The sequence below is a fragment of the Zonotrichia albicollis genome, chromosome Z, assembly GCF_047830755.1.
Source record: "Zonotrichia albicollis isolate bZonAlb1 chromosome Z, bZonAlb1.hap1, whole genome shotgun sequence".
In the NCBI taxonomy this organism is placed as follows: Eukaryota; Metazoa; Chordata; class Aves; order Passeriformes; family Passerellidae; genus Zonotrichia; species Zonotrichia albicollis.
The window spans coordinates 44,070,966-44,089,070 of NC_133860.1; the positions used below are offsets into that span (position 1 = coordinate 44,070,966).

At 42.3% G+C, this 18,105-nt stretch overlaps 1 protein-coding gene and 1 long non-coding RNA gene across 2 annotated transcripts in view; one reads left to right on the forward strand and one right to left on the reverse strand.

Annotated features, from left to right (window-relative positions):
• Nucleotides 1–15,037, reverse strand: part of MAP1B (microtubule associated protein 1B) — a 70,441-nt gene extending 55,404 nt beyond the window's left edge. Inside the window, exons 1-2 of the mRNA XM_005488283.4 lie at nucleotides 14,736–15,037; nucleotides 9,934–10,035 (exon numbers count right to left, since the gene is read on the reverse strand). Of these exons, the coding sequence (XP_005488340.1) occupies nucleotides 9,934–10,035; nucleotides 14,736–14,913 (280 nt within the window). The 5' untranslated portion in view covers nucleotides 14,914–15,037. The remainder of the gene's footprint in view (nucleotides 1–9,933; nucleotides 10,036–14,735) is intronic.
• On the forward strand, nucleotides 14,986–17,826 carry LOC102067021 (uncharacterized). The gene is made up of 2 exons (XR_012577973.1): nucleotides 14,986–17,187; nucleotides 17,488–17,826. It is a non-coding gene; the product is annotated as an uncharacterized LOC102067021 (long non-coding RNA).
• Nucleotides 17,827–18,105: the final 279 nt, after the last annotated feature.

An 18,105-nucleotide genomic window follows, 5' to 3' on the forward strand; every position in this document is an offset into this window, starting at 1 on the left:
GTCACAGCACCAGCCTCATAAAGTTCAAAAAGTGTTTGGACAATGCTTTTGGGCACATGGTGTATGTGGTTGCTTGGGTGTCCTGTGCAGGGCCAGGAGTTGGACTCAGTGATCCTTATACTTCCCTTCCAACTCATCAAGTTCTGTGATTCTCCTATTTCACTGGATCTCAAAAGTAATTCTCAAGAATTTATGAACTATTTGGTGAGAACATGGAAAACTGTACAGTACAAATTGAAAAAAAAAATCAAACTCAGCAGTGAATCTATTTGTTAGTGTGCCATCACCTAGAGCAAGTGATTCCAAGCTTTCTGTGGCCAGTTTGTGATTTAACCACAAACAGTGGACAAAGCCTGTCTGGTAACTCCACTTACAATCCAGTGATTGATATCCTAGGACTACAGCAAGATGTACAGAAGCCATATCTCTGCTGGTTTCAAAATTGTCTCTGCTGAGTTGAAAACCTTTTCCTTCTCTTTTTTTTTTTTTCCCTCAATGATAACTGATGAAGTGTTTTATGGCATCCAGTTCCATAGCCAAAAACCAACCAAGTTACCTAAACTAACTAACAAAAACCAACCGTTTTTTGTTACATAGTTTAGGTAACCAAACCAACCAAAAGGTCTAATATTGGCCTAGTGTTTTCTGAGTGTCCCATCATTGCAAGCCAATCAGAAACATGGGACAGTACATGAGAGTAAGATTTGGTGGGGCTCAGAAAGGACTTGGTCTAAACTTGATTTGATTATTGCTTAGACTAAGTTAACAATCACTGACAAAGAGATGTCCATCTGCTCAAAAGTAAGACCAAAAAAAAAGTTGGAAGGGACAGATGTCAACTCAAACATATTTAATAGCAGAGGGAAGCCAGAAACAAAAGTGAAAACTACAAAACACAATTTGTGAGCAGAGTCATCCCTGACCACAGCTTTTCCAAAACTCATCTCTTAGAAAGTACATATTATTTATTGTCAGCTGTGGTGCGGCTCCAAGGCAGTGCACCTGGAAGATCCAAACCTGACAAGATGCCATTCACATTTTTCCACTAAGTTACCATGACTTACTCTGACATATAGGAAGGTTCCAAGAGGAGGAGCATGGAAAAAGGAAGGTAAGTGTCATCTTGGATGAACACAAGTTTCCCTCAAGTCCTGAAAACATCTGCATTTTGGGAAAGAAAGGAACAGGATACAAGGTTTAAAATAAGCTTAAGAAATTTAAAGAAATAAGGAAAAGAACATTTTTTAACATCAGCATCACAGAATGAAGCCTTTGGTCTCTGCTGTGTCCATGCAAAAGCTGCCCCTGCAGGGCTACCAAAGCTGTCTCTGAAACAAGGCAGTAGAGTCCTGTTAACTCAGAGCTGTGGGGAAGGTAAATGCTAGTGTGGTGAGACTTTCCTGATGGATCTTCTGAGAGGCCCATCACTGGTGAGATCATTCCTCTTCAAGGGACTGAAGTCTGGGGCTGAACTCTCCTGGGTGGAGGTACCAGCCATCTGTGGCTGTCGGGCTAGCTCTACAGGACTGCCCTGCACACCACTCCTTCACTTCCCACTGTGAAAGAAAGATCTCAGGGAACTCCCTTCTTTAACATCGTCCCTGACTAAAAGTCTAGGCATGAAGGCAAAAAGCTTTAAATCTGCCAGGATTGGAATATTGCCCTGAATATAACACGCTGTATACAACACACAACTGCTACCCTGGAGAGCAGCACTGTGTTAAAAAACTCACTTGATTCTCAGAGCACTCTAGGAATTCATGAGGACACATGTAATTACATAGATTACCAGCTGTCTCCCAACACTGCATGAAAACTCCAGTTAGGAATGAAAGTCAGAGGAGCATCAACTCTTCAAGTATGTAACATGTTGTGTGAAACTCAAAAAAGTAGAGATACACCAAATAAAGTGAATCTCTATACATATTCTAGATTCTCTGCAAGAAGCTCTGCAAGATTTATTGGCCCAGAATATACTTTTAATTTAAAGCAAATTAATTACAAAGGGTGCACACAGCCCATGAAAAGGTCCAGAAATGAAAACAATACCTTCTTAGGTATGTAGGGGTCTAATGAATGGCTGCACTATACTGTTCAAGAGACTGAACAGTAAGTCTATCATGTTTAAGGAAATCTGCTGGCTTGATTTTCTTGCTCTCCTTCCTCTGACTACTGTCTACAAATGGCTGTGGAGAACCCACAACCCCCACCAATTAGCACAACCCAGTAAATGAGCTTCCCCCACTCAACAGCTCCTAACAGATTAATACTTTAAGATCCTTCTATTCATCACAAAATTAGTATGTTGGCAAAGTCTCCTTTCACATGACAATCCACTGCTTGACATACAATGACACTATCCCACCAAAGCTGAAGACGAAATGTGATTCTTGTTATAATTACAGGCTTTAATAGGTACTGAGGGTTGTTAGGTGCAGAGCAAGTATTCTCACTACAGAGACTTCAAGAATATAATTGGTGCACCCAAACTATTTAGGCCATTGAGATGGTCCTATGATCAAAGACACCCATCCCTACTTTTCAAGAGTAGGTTTTAGATAGATAGATAGATAAGATAGCATATTGAAACATAAAAAGAATGGAATTACTGAAACAGGGGACAGGAAGATTAAAATATGTAAAGTTGCTGGGAAATGGTAAATGTGCAAAAGCCTAATTAGTATTGAAAAATATTTAAATCTTCCATGTCTAATGAACTTTTAGAATTTGAGCTTTCCAGCTAATAATGTTAGGTTTGAAAAAATCAATAGCACTATATAAATTATTATGAGCAATGCCATTAAATTAGTGCCTTGAGACAAGCATTAAATCCTATCCCACGATACTCTTGAAGGCTTACTTTCTATATCTGTTTAAAGTACTGGCCGCATACAAAATATACATTTTTTAAAAAGTTTTTCCAAGTGTTGTGCAAGTTCTAGAAGACCAGGAAAACTACAGGACACAGTCTGAGGTTAAGAAAGCATGCTGGAAGGCCATAATACCCATGACAGGATGTGTACTGCTTCCAAGCCTTAAGATCAGAAGCAAGACTCCTGTAGTTGGCCTCTCTTAGGGCTCCGTCAAATTTCATCCCCTTTGCTTTGAGAAGTTAAACAATGGTGTCAGCAAATAAAAACCTGACTGGAACACAAATACCTGCGTGCAACACCATGTTCAGCAACAAAAGCCAGAGCAGAGGAGGAAGGTGGGGTTTTTAGTTACCAAGATGGGGGCTGTTCAGAGACTGGCTGGGAATTATTTTCTTCACCATTGTAATTGGTTTGGTTTTGGTTGTTTCTTTGGTTTTGTCTTCACCTATTGACTCACCTTTATCTGGACCAACGAGTTTTCTTACTTTTGCTCTTTCCAGTCTCAGGTGTGGGGAGAGATTCAATCCACTATGAAGAGTTTACAAGACCTAGGAAAGCTTATTCATTAGTCAGGACATGGGAGCCAAAGCTGGCATCAGTCTTCTCTGAAGAGAAGACTGAAGGAAAGAACTGTCGTGACACTGGCCCAGCTTCCAAAGGCAGCCTTCGACAGCGGGAGTTGACTTCCAGGTGAAAGTTTGCGTAGTTCCTTAGAATCACTCAGAGATTATGCAGGCTAAGAATATGGCTAATCTCTCACAAAAATTTTTTTTCTTTTTTTTGTTTTTGCTTTGGAGGGTTCTTTTGTGAGGTTGATTGCTTGTTTTAAATAACACCCCAAGCTTTCCAGAGTTGCAGATGGGCACAATGTACCACACAATTGCAATGCATAAGACAGGGGCAGAGGGACACAAGATGGTGATTTATCTCACCAATACAGACAAGCTTTGAAGTACTAAAATACATAAAATTGCAATACCAAAATAATACTGAAATTCACACAAGTTTGTTTATTAATTGGTTATTATTTTAATACAATTTTTTACACTCAATCTTTTATTTTATCAGAAACTGGTTTTGAATCACAAACAGATTAAAATCTGAAAATTCACGGCACCAGAAGCACTGCTTTTCTTCTCAGCTCTAGGAACAGATTACCACCAGCAACTACAACCCCAAACTAACCATCTTGTCTTTTTGGTGGGACCATCTGGGAGGTTGATGCAAAAACATACACCTTTCTTACAGAAGTATCCAGCTTTCTATTTGGGACTGACTGCAGTGCTTAACTCGCCTACTCACAGGGGCTGTGAGGTACTGTGGAATACTCCTGGCAGTCAGGATCAACGGATTTGCAGCCAGTGTGGAAGCATCTCTTGTACCTGTCTCTACAAGGCAGATGACAGCTGGAGCACTTGCAAGGTCGCTCTCAGTAGCCACAGTGCCAACTCTCATTCTACAGATGGCAGTGGGAGTAAACACGAGCTCCCCATTCCGCCCAGTCTGGAGACAGGGAGTGTCTCAACTCTTCTTACTTGGGTCTGGTTCTATCTCTGAATACTGGGGTAGGCAATTCACTTCATATGAAGTAATATTTGTATCTTTCAAGGAAGAAGTCAAAATGTTCACTTTTTTGCTAATTAGGGGTATTTTTGTTTCTGTTCCAACTTCAAAATACTAGATAGTACTTTCTCTAATCCAAAATCCAATCCAATTATTTCAGAGATCTTTGGATCCAGTCTCTTCTCATTAAAAGGCCAATTAAAAACTTTTAATATTTCTCTGAAGTAACTGATAAATTAGATGAGAAAGTAAAAAAATCCACAAAAGCAAAGTAGGTAAATCTTAACAAAATTAAGAAAAACAGACATCTGACAAAAATGTTGCACATGACAAAAAGAAATTAGATTTTAAAAGTGGTAATGATATTCTGGTTACATATTTATCATAAATCCATGATGGAAGAGATGAAAGGTAGGTCATCTGTAAATGATACTGGGCAGAGGTCAGAAATAAAATATTGTTTAAATTTTCAGTTTCAGAAATCCCACATAGACAAAATATTATGAAAAAGATTGAGGAATCTCACAAACAACACATTAAGAATTATAATTCTATCAGAAAACCCTTAACAAAGTAACCTTTGTGAATATACCTGTGAATATTATAAGCATATTAGGTATGCTTAATTTTCATTCTAATAAAGAGGAATGGGGATTCAAATTTCATAATGCGGTTAAAATGCTATCATTACTTGTAACTAACTTAATCCCATGCCTTTGGTAGCTGCCTCACACAAGCCAAAACCTGTTCCCATAAAACAGGGGCTATTCTATAATGATTGAAATGACTGTATTTAATTTTGATACAGGCATTTAAAAATAACCTCTCACTAATTTTGCTGATTCACACTAATAGCTTAGTGTGAATCAGCAGGTACCAGTGTTTTGGCAGCAATGCAAATGCATGCTAATTTTCTTTGAGATCTTTCCTAAAAAAAGCAGAAATGGAAGTAATGCCAGAATGATTGTCACATAAGTGCAACACCTTACTCACTGTAAAAGATAAAGAGAGTTATTAGAATCTCTAGAATTTTAAATAGTACTAAGAAAAGAAGGCTTTTGCAATTTTTGTATCCAAACACATAGGCTATTACACCGTAATCCTCTCCCAAACCACCAAAATCCTTGCATCTCCCCACAAAAAGCTCAGGAGCAGTCCAGTGCATGTGCTCCCATCAACATCCTCCGACAGGACCCAGGGGCTCCTGGCTCTGTGCTGCTGAGTAGCTCCACGGCTGCAGCCCTGGGCCAGTGGCAGCTGCAGGTCACCCTGCAGGGACACCATTTGCAGCCACTGCAGCGTGAGTCAGCTCAATTACCTTTCCCAGTCTGCCTCCATTTTCCTTCATTCAAGGCGCAAATACTTTGAGACACAAAGCAAGTCTTGCTGCCAACTAAAATTAACTTCCCCAAACGTATAATGAGCTAAAATGATCCCACTCAATAGCTACTCCAGCTATGATCACAGCCTCTAAATACCTGAAGAATCATATTTGTAGCATATCCCTAAATGTGCATACCAGACCACCTGAGATCTCAAACAAAATTAATTGCCAGGCAGTTATGGCATTCTGATAGCACCTGAAAAGCCTGGTCTTGACTTCCTGTCGCTTTTCCCTTTCTTTCATTTCAAATAACAGGTTTAGCTCAAGTACCTATGTCCTGATTTGAGGAATTTTGATGAACTGCAATTTCCAAGTAAATCAGCACAAAACCCATGGTGTTCAGGATTTTATTAGTGATCCACAAGATCACATGGCAAGCTACTAGGTGTGATGTTAAGTGGTTTAAGATCTGCTTTGACAAAGGAAATGGGACTATACACTAATTCATTGAAGTACAGAGCTGTGCACATTGCTGACCAAAATTCCCAGATCCAAAAGTTCTCCGTAGGTTATGAGCAGCCCGAAACTGTAACTTTTGAAATGGTAACTGTCAGAAGGGAAGTTGTTAAGGCTTTATGGAACAATGACAGTACCATAAAGCAAAGACTTCTTAGGAAGCCCAAAGGAGGCAAGCCCACTGCTGCTGCTGCAGATAGCTGCCAAGAGGAAATAAAGCATGTCTTGCACTTTGCCAAGATCCCCTTTGGCTGCAGGCAGGCTGGCAATAAAATAGTCCTAGGCACAGGTAAGGAAGGACTCGTTTAAGTCAGCAGTTGGCCTCTGCACTGGCTAATGGGCAACAGGAGGCCTCCTGGTACTATCCACATAGGAAATGCCCAGACGTTCTTGATAACCACAGGACAAAGTAGAAAGTAGCCACAGTGCATAGCTTGAGCAGTATTTATTAGAAGGTTGGGGGTGAATAGCTTTTTAAATAAAACGGATTTTATCTAGACAAAGGCTTGAATATGCACCAATGCAACAGTTAAGTGTCTCCAGATGGAAACTGGCAGATAAAATACCAGTGTACAAATCTTACAGAAGGGCCTTCAACAGCTTCATCCTACCCCACCCAAAAACATGGTCTTTTGTGAGGATGCTTTATGCAGCTGAAACTTTCTTGTTAATGAAGCAAAGATTGGTAGGTACAGCTGCAATTTCAAATGAGCTCTTTCCAAGACTCTCCACTTGTTCTGCCTCACTACCAGATGCACATTTTCTTTTCCAGCTTCTACATTGTTTGCATTTTTTTGTCCTTTTCATATTACCATAAGATGGAAGTTATCAGTACATGACAAAGAAAACAGAGGCACCACTGGAATACCCCTTTAAAGTCATGGTGCCTGTTGTCATGGCAACCATTTAATTAGTTCTGTTACTCATTTTTCACCAGCACCTGGCAACATCACCTCTCCAAGATCTGAAAAATAATTAAGGAGTCTGCCAAGTCAGCTGCTTTACAAGGTAGTAGAAAAGATCTGCAGGAATTTCCATTCTGAATCTTATTTCTAAGGAATCACAAATCACTCATAAATTGCCCAACAGCTGAATACAGTGTGCACAAATATTACCTTGACAACCCATCCCCTTGAAAAGAACACAAAAATAGTCTTGGGATCTAATCATGCTCCCTGCAGTACCAGTACCTACATTGCTATTCACTACACAGGGAGGGGCATAAGACCTTAAATTCTTTAAGTGAAAACACACAAATGCTTTGACAGACAATCGCTTGCATGTCTTTCTTTTGACATTATAGGTGTATGGCATGGGGACAGGCCCCATTTCCTCCAAGCTTCCTTTTGCAGAAAGATTGCTACCCTTCACATTGTTGCTGTCCATATCCTCAAGCTGTTCTGAGAAGCACACAAGCACCACCCCAATTACCATAATTAAACACGATCATCAAACAGGCTCCAGTCAGCCAGCAGTCGGACCTGAGAAAATCAGGAGCCTTCCTCAAGAGTAAACTGTCCCTATATGTGAGCTGCACAGAGACTTCAGATTCAAAAGGCTGGAAAGAAAAAGGTTGTTTAATTACATTCCACAGGCAATCCCATCACCTTGGATGAATACTTCCCTTGGACAAAACGTCACCTAGTTACCTAAATTCCACTTCTGAGTTTGGGACCATAAAGGAATACAGACTAACAATCATCTCTTTGATAGTCCACCGTTACAATGGTTGAACACCCAAAATTTAATATTTGGGTGCTGTAACAAAGTAAACACTCTGACATCTTATTAGAACGTGGCAACAAAAAACCCTTCTCTCTGCCAAACAGCAGAGAGGATACAAAGGAGCCTCATATGGAATTCAATATCAGAGAACAGCAGAAAGAAACTAAAATAATTCTCTGGTCTGTACAGTGGGCTTCTGGAGGTACAAATGCGCTTCTCCACAAAATTTTAGATGAGAAGTTGATCAAAATCCCTTGATATTGCCTTTATTCAAGTTTCAGGCTCCCTTCATGCTTTGTAAACACAGATTTTGGCAGTTTATTGTTTAAAGACTGAGCAGTCATGAAAAACACATTCATTTCTGCTTGTCAGATATGTTGATGAATTCCAGTCACATGCAATTAAGCTAGAATTCAACACAATAGCAGATTAAACAGCTAAGTCTAGACAACAAGGGGGGGAAAAAAACCCAAAAATACAATTCCCTGAGAAAAATTCCTAAACAATTCTACATTCTTTCTGCTGGAAAAGGGCTGCACTACCTTATTTATTATATGAAAGTAGAGTATTTGTTTTATTTTAAATCACGCAGCAGTATTAGAATGTATAATCTAAAAGAGGAAGGAAAAACACAAGTCATGTGGTAATATTTTTGCTACAGCAGCAACATAGGACCTAAGTTTTTAAAGTAGAACAAAGATATGGGATAAATGGGATACACTGCATTTTACATTTCTTAAATTTTCTCTCTGTAAAGAAAAGCAACAAATGTCACTGAGGAATTGAATTGGCTTCATGACATTAAAATGAAATGAAAGACAAGTATTTTAGGCCCCAGTTTACATCCACATAAATAAGGGGCTACATGTCTTTACTCAAAAATCTTCATGCTGTGTATTGTTTTATTGGTTATGCTGGTTTTCAAACCAGAGGATGAATCACAGAAGTATGTAATTTTTTCTTAACCCTGGCAGTGCTTCACTCTCTCTAGATATGGAAGATACAGCAAAAACTGCTTTAACATATGCTGCAAGAAGAAAAAATTAGTTACACAAGACATTTTTAAAACCAATGTTGTCATGCTAGAAAGGCATCAGGGTCTCTTTGTCAAAAGTGTATAGCAACGGACCTCAGGAAGGTGATTTAGTAGTATGATACAAAATTTCATAGCCCTTTTCACCACACATGAGAGAGGTTCCAGAAGCTGGAATTTTTAACACTTGTCAGTAGTAGGTTGTACTGTATGACAGCACTCAATATGGATATGGCCACAATGATTTCACCAATGACAGAAACCTCTACTACTTTGAAAAGGTCATATGTGTTCACACGAGAAACCAAATTAAATTCATCCATACTCATTCAGCAATGGTATAAAGTGTAATGAGATCTTAGAAAACTTACCGAACACTTGATTCTCATGAAACCAGAGCAAACCCAAACTTTACATTTCACAAAACTGGTAAACAAAAGTTTCAATTTATTGAATGAATCCTCTTAAGGAAGAATGAGCTTGGAAAAAAGGCAGCAAAAGAGATTTAGTCTTACTAACCCAATATATTTCTGATTTCCTCATACAAGCCAAAGAGAGTTCCTGGGAGTGAAGGCAGACTTACCATAATGCAGCTTCTCATACCAAGAAAGATAAATAAGTTCAAGTCCTTTGGGGAGAAGCACAGGGTTCGAGCTGCAGTAGCGCAGCAGGTGTGACATCAGTTCTGGCTCTGTCCCACTACAGAGCTAACCTTCCCAGTTATTGTTTTGTGTGCACACCACCTACCACAACAGGCTTCCGTCACTGGACTACAGATTGGTGCCACATGAAGAAACTGTTCAATCAAAAGGTGAGTTTTCTTAACTTTAAAAAGGCCCTGAAACTACTGTGCCAGGCAGTTTCTGAGTGTAATTTAGCAGTTCTGTTCTTAAACTCACCTCGAACTTCAGGAGAGAATCGAGCTGAATGGCGAGACACAAAGAGCTTCAGTTCTTGATCCAAGTTGCATTCGACCAAGTTTGTGTCCCATGATCGGATTCCTAAAATTCAAAATACAAAACGCATGTAGCTTGACACATGAGCACTGGAAGTTTTAACTGAGTACTTTTCTATTTGCATTCAAACTATTTGCATTTTTCTGAATTCCAAGCCCAGCCTCACTTTCTTCCAAGGCACAAAGCAATTTTTTAAAATGCATTCAGAAGGATTCTGACAGGAATCAGAAAAAAACCATCTGCTTTTCCAAAGGGTGACCATTCTTCAAGGCCCTGGCTTTAGAGCTGCAGTAGTAGCCACTTTACAGTAAGTTACCAATGTCCCTGACATGACTTTAAAATCCTAACATACAAATTTACAAAAACAGAAGTGAATCACCCAGAGGACTCTTCAGTCATGTTGTCCTTTTTAGAAGAAAAAGACAGCATTACCTAGCATGCTGCTAATTAATATTTAAATACAAAGTATTAAATTGCTGACCTCTTCATTCAGTATCTTTGAAGCATACCATATTTTAAATTAAAATTCAAGTGATCTTTTATTTATGAAGTGTCAGAACTCCAGTTTTGAAATTTGAAAATGCTGTGCTTGATCTTCTTTTTCTTTAAAAACCAAATTGGACATCTCTGTTCCCTACTGTTTTTCCCCCAGCTACTTAAAAAGTAAGACACTTGACACTTACATGACCAAAAAAAAAATATTATTCCAAAGTAGATTTTTAAGGACTGAAATTTGACCAGGGAAAAAAAGTCATTGCAGCCAAAAGACAAGTTTCTAGTCTTCCATAAGATTTTAATGAACAATTTGGAAAAAAAAAAAGAATACACTTCAGATTTTTATATAATTTTGTTTTGAAATTGTTGTGAAAATCTTCTACTTTTGAAATAATGAGCAGGGTGTAACACTACTAGTGAGTCCAAGCACTACTGCCATTTTGAAAACCAAAATTGCACTCTTTTTTTGTCCAAAAAAATCATCATTACATTTACAGAAATGAACTGGCAAACATAAAATGGATTGCTGGCGAGGAAGTGTCTGATGGCCCCTCCCCACATGACCATGCTTTTGTATGGAGTTATTGGATTAGACCACTTTGGGGTTTGACAACAAGATGCCTGAAGAGGTCTGTGTCCAAGCCCTCAGAATGAGTCTAGAATTAACACTTCCCTCAGGGTTTCAGGCTGTGGATGTTACTTCAATGCCACTTCCCATGCTATATGTATTTTCTGTGTCAAGGCAGCATAAATGTCAGAACTTAAGCAGAAGCCATGTTGCAGAGACAAAGCATGAGGGGAAAAGAGGGAATAGCAGAGAAACCAGATCTGCAGTGCTAGTCTCCCATTGCACCTCTGAGTAGGTTCTCCATGCAAATATGAACATCTGTATTTCAAGAGCCTGAAGCCTCTGCAAGAAGAACACATCCAGGGCTCTTCCTTGTCAGCATCCAAGTAAAGGTAGTAGCAAGCTTAGTGTAACATGCTACCAACAATTAAGTAGCTGCCATTTGAATCTCAAGAAAAAATTGAAAATACAGTATTGCCTGTGTGTTCCATAACCACTTGAGAAAAATAACTGAGCTATAACCAGCCACCTCCACTTCCTGACTGACGCATCATTGTTCAGAGGCATAAGTAGCAAGACTTCTGCAAGTCTCCTTACTTTGTTTTCTCAGAAAGCACTTGGCCATATGGTAAATTTTTGGGACAAGTTTTGGCAGGCAAATACATCTAAACAGGCTTTAATATCTTCCAGGTGCTGGAATATCTGAGAGCAAGAACACCAAGATGATAGAATACCATACAAATAGAGCACATATGAAAACAATAACTATGAAACTGACATTGATCACAAAGCTGAAGTGCACTGAATGAATGAGTGCTGAACTTCAAGAAGCTTGAAGAGAAATAGCTCCCTGGCTTATGACACCAAGCTTGGGCAGAGAAACTACAATGCTTTCTGGAGGTTCGCTAAACAACACGGACTATGATTCATCAGTGCTGCTAATGAAAGGACTGGTCCACCATCCCTAGCTGCTTTAGATGTGATCCTAATTTGCGGTAGGGATAAGATTCTGATTAGATGTAGTCAAGATTGCTCAGTCATTGCCTGATTCAGCCAGGCAATGTCCAAAATACAGAACTCAATCCAAAAAAAATTGGAAATTAAAAAAAAAAAGCCAAGGGCATAAAAGCCTTTATGCCCTATGCATACAAACTGAAGCTGGAATTTGGGTAGACTATCCAAAATATGCAACTGCATGATTCAGAAATCTGGATGCAAAAATTATGCATGTGTATTACAGCAGAACAAAATGTATTAAATGAATGATATCACTATATCAGGTTTTGGGCAGAACAAAGGTAAATGTGGATGAAAAATCCAAGGTCAGCCCAATGATGGCTTAGCAGTGTGGATGAAACTGCTGTAAACATGGCGGAACTGGAGCTATTTCTTTCTTTATGCAGTCTTAAGAGTGCAGTGCCACTAGACACAGGAATAATCAGACAGCAGGGAGGGCACACCCAGTAGCATCTGCTAAATCAGTGGAAAAATCTTGAAGCTTTCTCTTCACTCCCCTCTTCTCTTTTGGTGGATGGTGGGTTGGAGAATTGCCTCCTTAGCAAAGTCACATCCAAAATGTAATTAATGAAAATGCGTCTTGCCACACCATTTCCTCCCCACGATATATTAAGAAATGACTCTGCATTCCACCAGGTTGCGTAGCATCACGCCACTGATGTGTTATCAGCAGATGTTTTCTTTGACAGGTTGCTCTGCAGTTTGGCGCATGAATCCACAGTTTTCACTGATGGTACCCAGGAGATGTACCAGAGAAGACAGTAAGGCAGAGTTATCAAGAACCAAAATGCATTTAAAGCTCTGTTGAGAATAAAGGCAGCAAGAAGTGGGTTTTTTTCCAGACTACAACAGACTTTCCAAACAGAAAAATATTATCTGAGCCCACAATTGCCTCACATAGAAAAAGCATCAGACTCCCACTGTATTCATCCAGAAAAATGTACCTCAAAATTTCACCAAGGAGTTTTCTTAGCAGGCAAAAATCTCAGTCAGATGGTCTGATACTAGAAACTGCAAGGTGACTTCTAATCCAAAACGATGAATTAAAAGGCCAAACATTCCCTCTAAACACTTAAACCTGTAAATGAGTGTTCTGCTTAGTGGCAGGAGATAGCAGCAACTGAGCAATGCAGCAACGACTGTACAATAGGAGATTCAAGAAGAGACTGGAGAGCAATTCTTCAGAGGAAGGGTATTAGCTGTCTTGAGGGAAGAAATTTTACCAATTCGCTTTATAACCTTTGACAATTTAATTAAAATGCAGCCAGTTCTCTTCTAACACAACTGAAAATTAGATAGAGTTAAGGAAGTGCAATGCTGAAGAAGCTCTGAATGACAAAGCACCTGCCTCAGCAGCTCTCCCCAGGAGACAATGGTAGCAATAAAGATGAACAGGTTATGATGAAATTGGTTAGCTGAGATGAGGATGCCTTTTCCCTTAAATAGTAATGAAAAAGAATTCCGAGAAATAACCAACTAAAGCAACAATGGTTGAGAAAGCAACAATAGAGACATAGATGAAGTCCTAGCTGGACTGCTGAACCACACCTACATGACAAGGCTGCTACCAATTCCCCGTTCCGGGATCGCTTCTCCACTCTTAACAATGGCAGTTCCTGAAATCTTTGTTTTCACCAGCCCAGAACAAAAAAATACAAATTATAAAATCGGCTATCAACTGAGTTTAAATAACTGTAAGGTCCGGCAATAATTTTCTTCATTCTTTATTCCACTAATACTGCAACAGCTTGTTGGTTTTTTGTTTTTTTTTTTTTTTCTCTCCTCTCCGCATACACACTGCAATCTATTGTATCAGAAACCACAACGAAAACTTATAAAACTGTCATTTCACTCGCAATACCACCCTGCATCGCCGCCTTAAGAAAAGGACAAATAAATGCCGAGTCAGACGAGCCCGCAGTCGGACAATAACCTGAGCTGAGCCCTTGGGTAAAAGCCTTGTTACTCATATGGGTTTTCTTTATTGGAACATATACGCGTCTATAGAACTTGGGTCCTGAAAAAATTGTCCAGACGACAGAAAAGTACCAGCGCCCAAAGTTAGACACAAAGGCGCGGCTGCACTCCCGCCCGCGCAGCCCCTGCCGCCGAGAGGGAAAACGCCCCGAGCCCCGCCGGTGGGGACGAGGACTGCGGGCGGCATCCGCCCCACAGCACAGCACAGTGCAGTGCAGCACAGTGCAGTACAACGCAGCCCATCCCAGCCCAGCCCATCCACCCCATCGCCAGCCGCCCTTTGTCCGCCCCGAGCAGCACCGGGACCGCAGTGCGGACCGTGCCACGCCCACCCGCCGGTGTCTCCGGGCAGACGGGCTCGGCGGCGGGCGCTGCGCTCCCCAGCCAGCCCCTCCGCCCAGCCATGGCGGGGAGGGGGCTCGCTGCGGCTCCCGCACCCCGCTCCGCAGCGCCCGCACCCCGCTCCGCAGCGCCCGCACCCCGCTCCGCAGCGCCCGCACCCCGCGGGGGAACGTGGGGGGGTGGGCGATTGCGGCGGGACGCCCCGGGGAATAAAGCGCCGTAGCCCGCGGCTCGGCGGGCTGCGGTTCGGGGGCTATCCCGGCTCCCGGCCGCGCCCAGGGAGGGGCAGGGCGCCGGCGGGGGGTGTCGCGGCGCTCCTTGCGGCGCCCCGGCTCCCCCGCCTCACCTCGCTCGATGTTGGTGATGGCCCGCCGCAGGTGCTCCTCGGTCACCAGCTCGCCGATGACCACCAGCAGGTAAAACTTGCTGTCTAGGAAGCGGTGGGAGAGACTGGGCGAGGTGGAGGTCGGGTTGGGGATGCTGCAGGAGGGCTCCGAGTCCACTTCCACCACTACGGTGGCCATCGCCTCCGCCCCGCGGCTCCGGAGCGCTGAGCTCAGAGGGGCCGCTCAGCGGCAGCTCCGCAGGCGGCAGGGAGGGAGTGAGGGCGGGTGGGGAGGCGGCGGCGCTTTTATACGGAGACGGTGCAGGGCAGGGACCTGGTGAGGAGGAGGAGGAGGAAGGGGGGGAGCCGGCGCATCCTCCGCGCCGCCGCCGCCTTTCCAGCATCCACAGCTGATGTCATCTGCGGCAAATCCTCCCCGCGGCGGCCCCCGGAAGCAGGAAGGACGCGGGGGGCGAACAACGCCCCGAGGGGGCGCCGAGGGGTGCGCCCCGCGCCTGGCGCCCGGCCCGGCCGAGGACCCCTGGGCCCGCGCCCCCCGCGTCCCTGCTCCCCGTGCCCGTTCGGGGCGTCACCCTGCCCGGGCCGGTTACCCCTAGGCCCGTCCCTTACACAGGGCGATGAGGAGCCGCAGGTGATGGCCTGGCAGACCTGCTGAGCTCATGCGGGAAAGCGGGCATCGGGTTCCAGCAGCGCTCCAGAAGCGGATGAAAAAGCAGTGCCACTGCCCAAAGCCAGCTCTCCTCTCCTACATCTTGCTGTACCACTGCAGCAAAATTTGAGTCATACTTAAACACACACCCTCACCCAGCAATCTAAATGTTCTTTCTTACTTTTTAAATTTGAGAGCAGTTAATTCGATAAGATACTTCACACACAGCCCTTCTGCACATATTCAATGCCCAGAAAAACACTGGTTTTGGACAACATGCTGAAACCTCTAGTCTTAGCTTGTTCAAAGCTGCAGAAATTCAGACGGCTTTGATAAGTGGTGTTGACCGGGCTCAAGCATCTCCGGGGAGCAATGATAGCAGAAAACTTACGCAATGACGGAACCAAAGATTTTATTTCTCTACTCATAGATATTAGTATCTTCACCCTAGTACTCAGTGATAACCACCTCTGAAAAATGTCTTGCTGTCTCCTAACAATGGATGGAGAAGTCAAATGTGATGTCTGAGATGTTCCTCTCACTTTACTGACATAAGCAAGCCACTCGTTTGCACTAAGCATCTTATTTATATGGCCCAAGTGCTGTGGGATAAATTTCACTGTGACATAGGGAAGGATATAAACTTTTAAAGCTTGTTTTTTAAGATAACCTCTTGCCCCTGACTAAGACACTTCCTCTGTCTGCAGCTTCTTACAGTGCTGGGAGTGCAAATTCTCTGCCTACTGCCGAGGAGAAGAGTGCTTGCCTGGATGAGCCAGTAAATCAGCCTTGTCTTCTTCATATTTTGTTCCAGGGCACAGTGGACTAATTCGCATGCATTTCAGGTTGTCACTCCTAAATTTCTTCTGTCTTGCTAGCCTAGGGGCTACAAAGGTTAGAACAGCATCATTTTAAGTGCTGGTCCATAGTGTTGTATCTGTCTATAGCACCTAGTGGTTTTGATATGAATAGTTCCTCTGCATAAATACAGCACTCAGAGTCTTGGCTTACACAGTGTGGTGTATTTGGATGTTGCATCCAAAGTACTTTTCCTGAACTGCCGTTATTCTGAAGGTTGTGGAGTGCGGACAAGCGTTTTCACAGCCATGTCAGGCGGCTTAGATGACACAGTGGTATAGAGCAGCAGTGCTCATTCTTCACTGGAGCTGACACTGCTGATAGAGCAAATACAATGGCATAGATGCAGAAGAGCTAGCAGCAGTTTTAAGGTTTGCAAGGTATTCAAAGGCACAGTGTGTTCCTCTTGAGATACCCCTGCTAATCTGGGCCCCACTGTGACTTTGCTCTTTCCTCTCAGTTTCCATGGGATGGTGTAGAGGCCTACTTTGAAATAATGTCCATTCCCTGTAGCCTTTCCCTATACAACCCCCTTCCTAATAATTTATCATAATTATAGATACTTTCAAGACTTGCCATGTGGTACCCACTGGAGAAAGCCAGCTTCAGGCTTCTGTCACTGCAATCTGTAGTTTTGGGATATGCCTTTATGCCAACCACCAGCAAGAGCAGCTAGTCTCTCAAGCATGGAAGGGGCTTGCCAAGGGGTCTTGGCAGCTGGTTGCAGAGTAGACAGATGCTGGCTCCTGGACATAAACATAAAACAATTACTTACCTCACAACGCAACAGATTAGTCAGAGAAATGCACATCAGTACTCAAAAGGCGCTGTATGTACTTTTAACCACTTTGTTATTTTAAGGAAATAGCTGGAAAGATGCCTGTGAATTTGAAAATCAAGCTGGAAAGAATGCATTTTCTCAGAGAATAAAATTCTTACATACAGGTAGGTGATACAGTTACATTTGAAATAGCCTGCTCAGCTAGTCCTCTATTTTATACTGCAGTGTGAAATACCACGTAGTTAGAACATCGTATGATAAAAGATGAACTGTTACAGTCAAATTGTCTTGTGATGGGTGATGTGTCACCCATTAAAACCCTATGGACAAGAGGTTGTCTTTGAAAAAAAAGAGTCTTGTGCTAACCTCTTCAAAGGACGCAGACCTCTAGCCTTGTCTGTTCACAAGCATATGCTGCCCCATCTGGGATGGAAGGTAAATGGGAAAGGTGCTTTATCCTTCAGAACATATCTCTGAGGAAGCTGTCCTGTGACCCCCACTGCTTGAGAGTGATACCACCTGCCTATCTGCAGCTCAATCACAGAGCTATGCCCCTTCAGTAGAAGAAACAGCAACATTCATGGACTGTGGAATATATCTTACTGTTTCAAAGAGACAATGATTGAGATCTGCACCTGTCTAGCTTTTGATTGTCTTGGTTTGTTTTATTGCTTTATTATGTTCAATACCAAAATTGAGTCCCACAGCTGAATGTGGTCAAATATTATATGCAAAGCTGTATTTTTTAGATGTTGTATTTTTTAAAGAGGCAGTTTAAATAAAGTGATGAAGTTTAAAACATGCTTCTTGGTTGTATGTGCCATTTGTTACCTACTAATATTCAAGCTTCATTCAAGTCCAAACTTCAAATTTTAAATAAAGTTTCAATGGTGCACAAGCCTTTAGACTGGCCCTTTGTCTCAGGTCAAGTGTCATCCCTACCATGAAAGAAATACATATCCATATGGATTGCTTCAGACCAATTGACATAGAGACTGGGGAACAAGAGGTTGGAGAGCAGCACTGTGGAGATGGACCTGGGGTTGCATATGAGTCAGGCAGCCAGGAGGGCCACCTGTGTC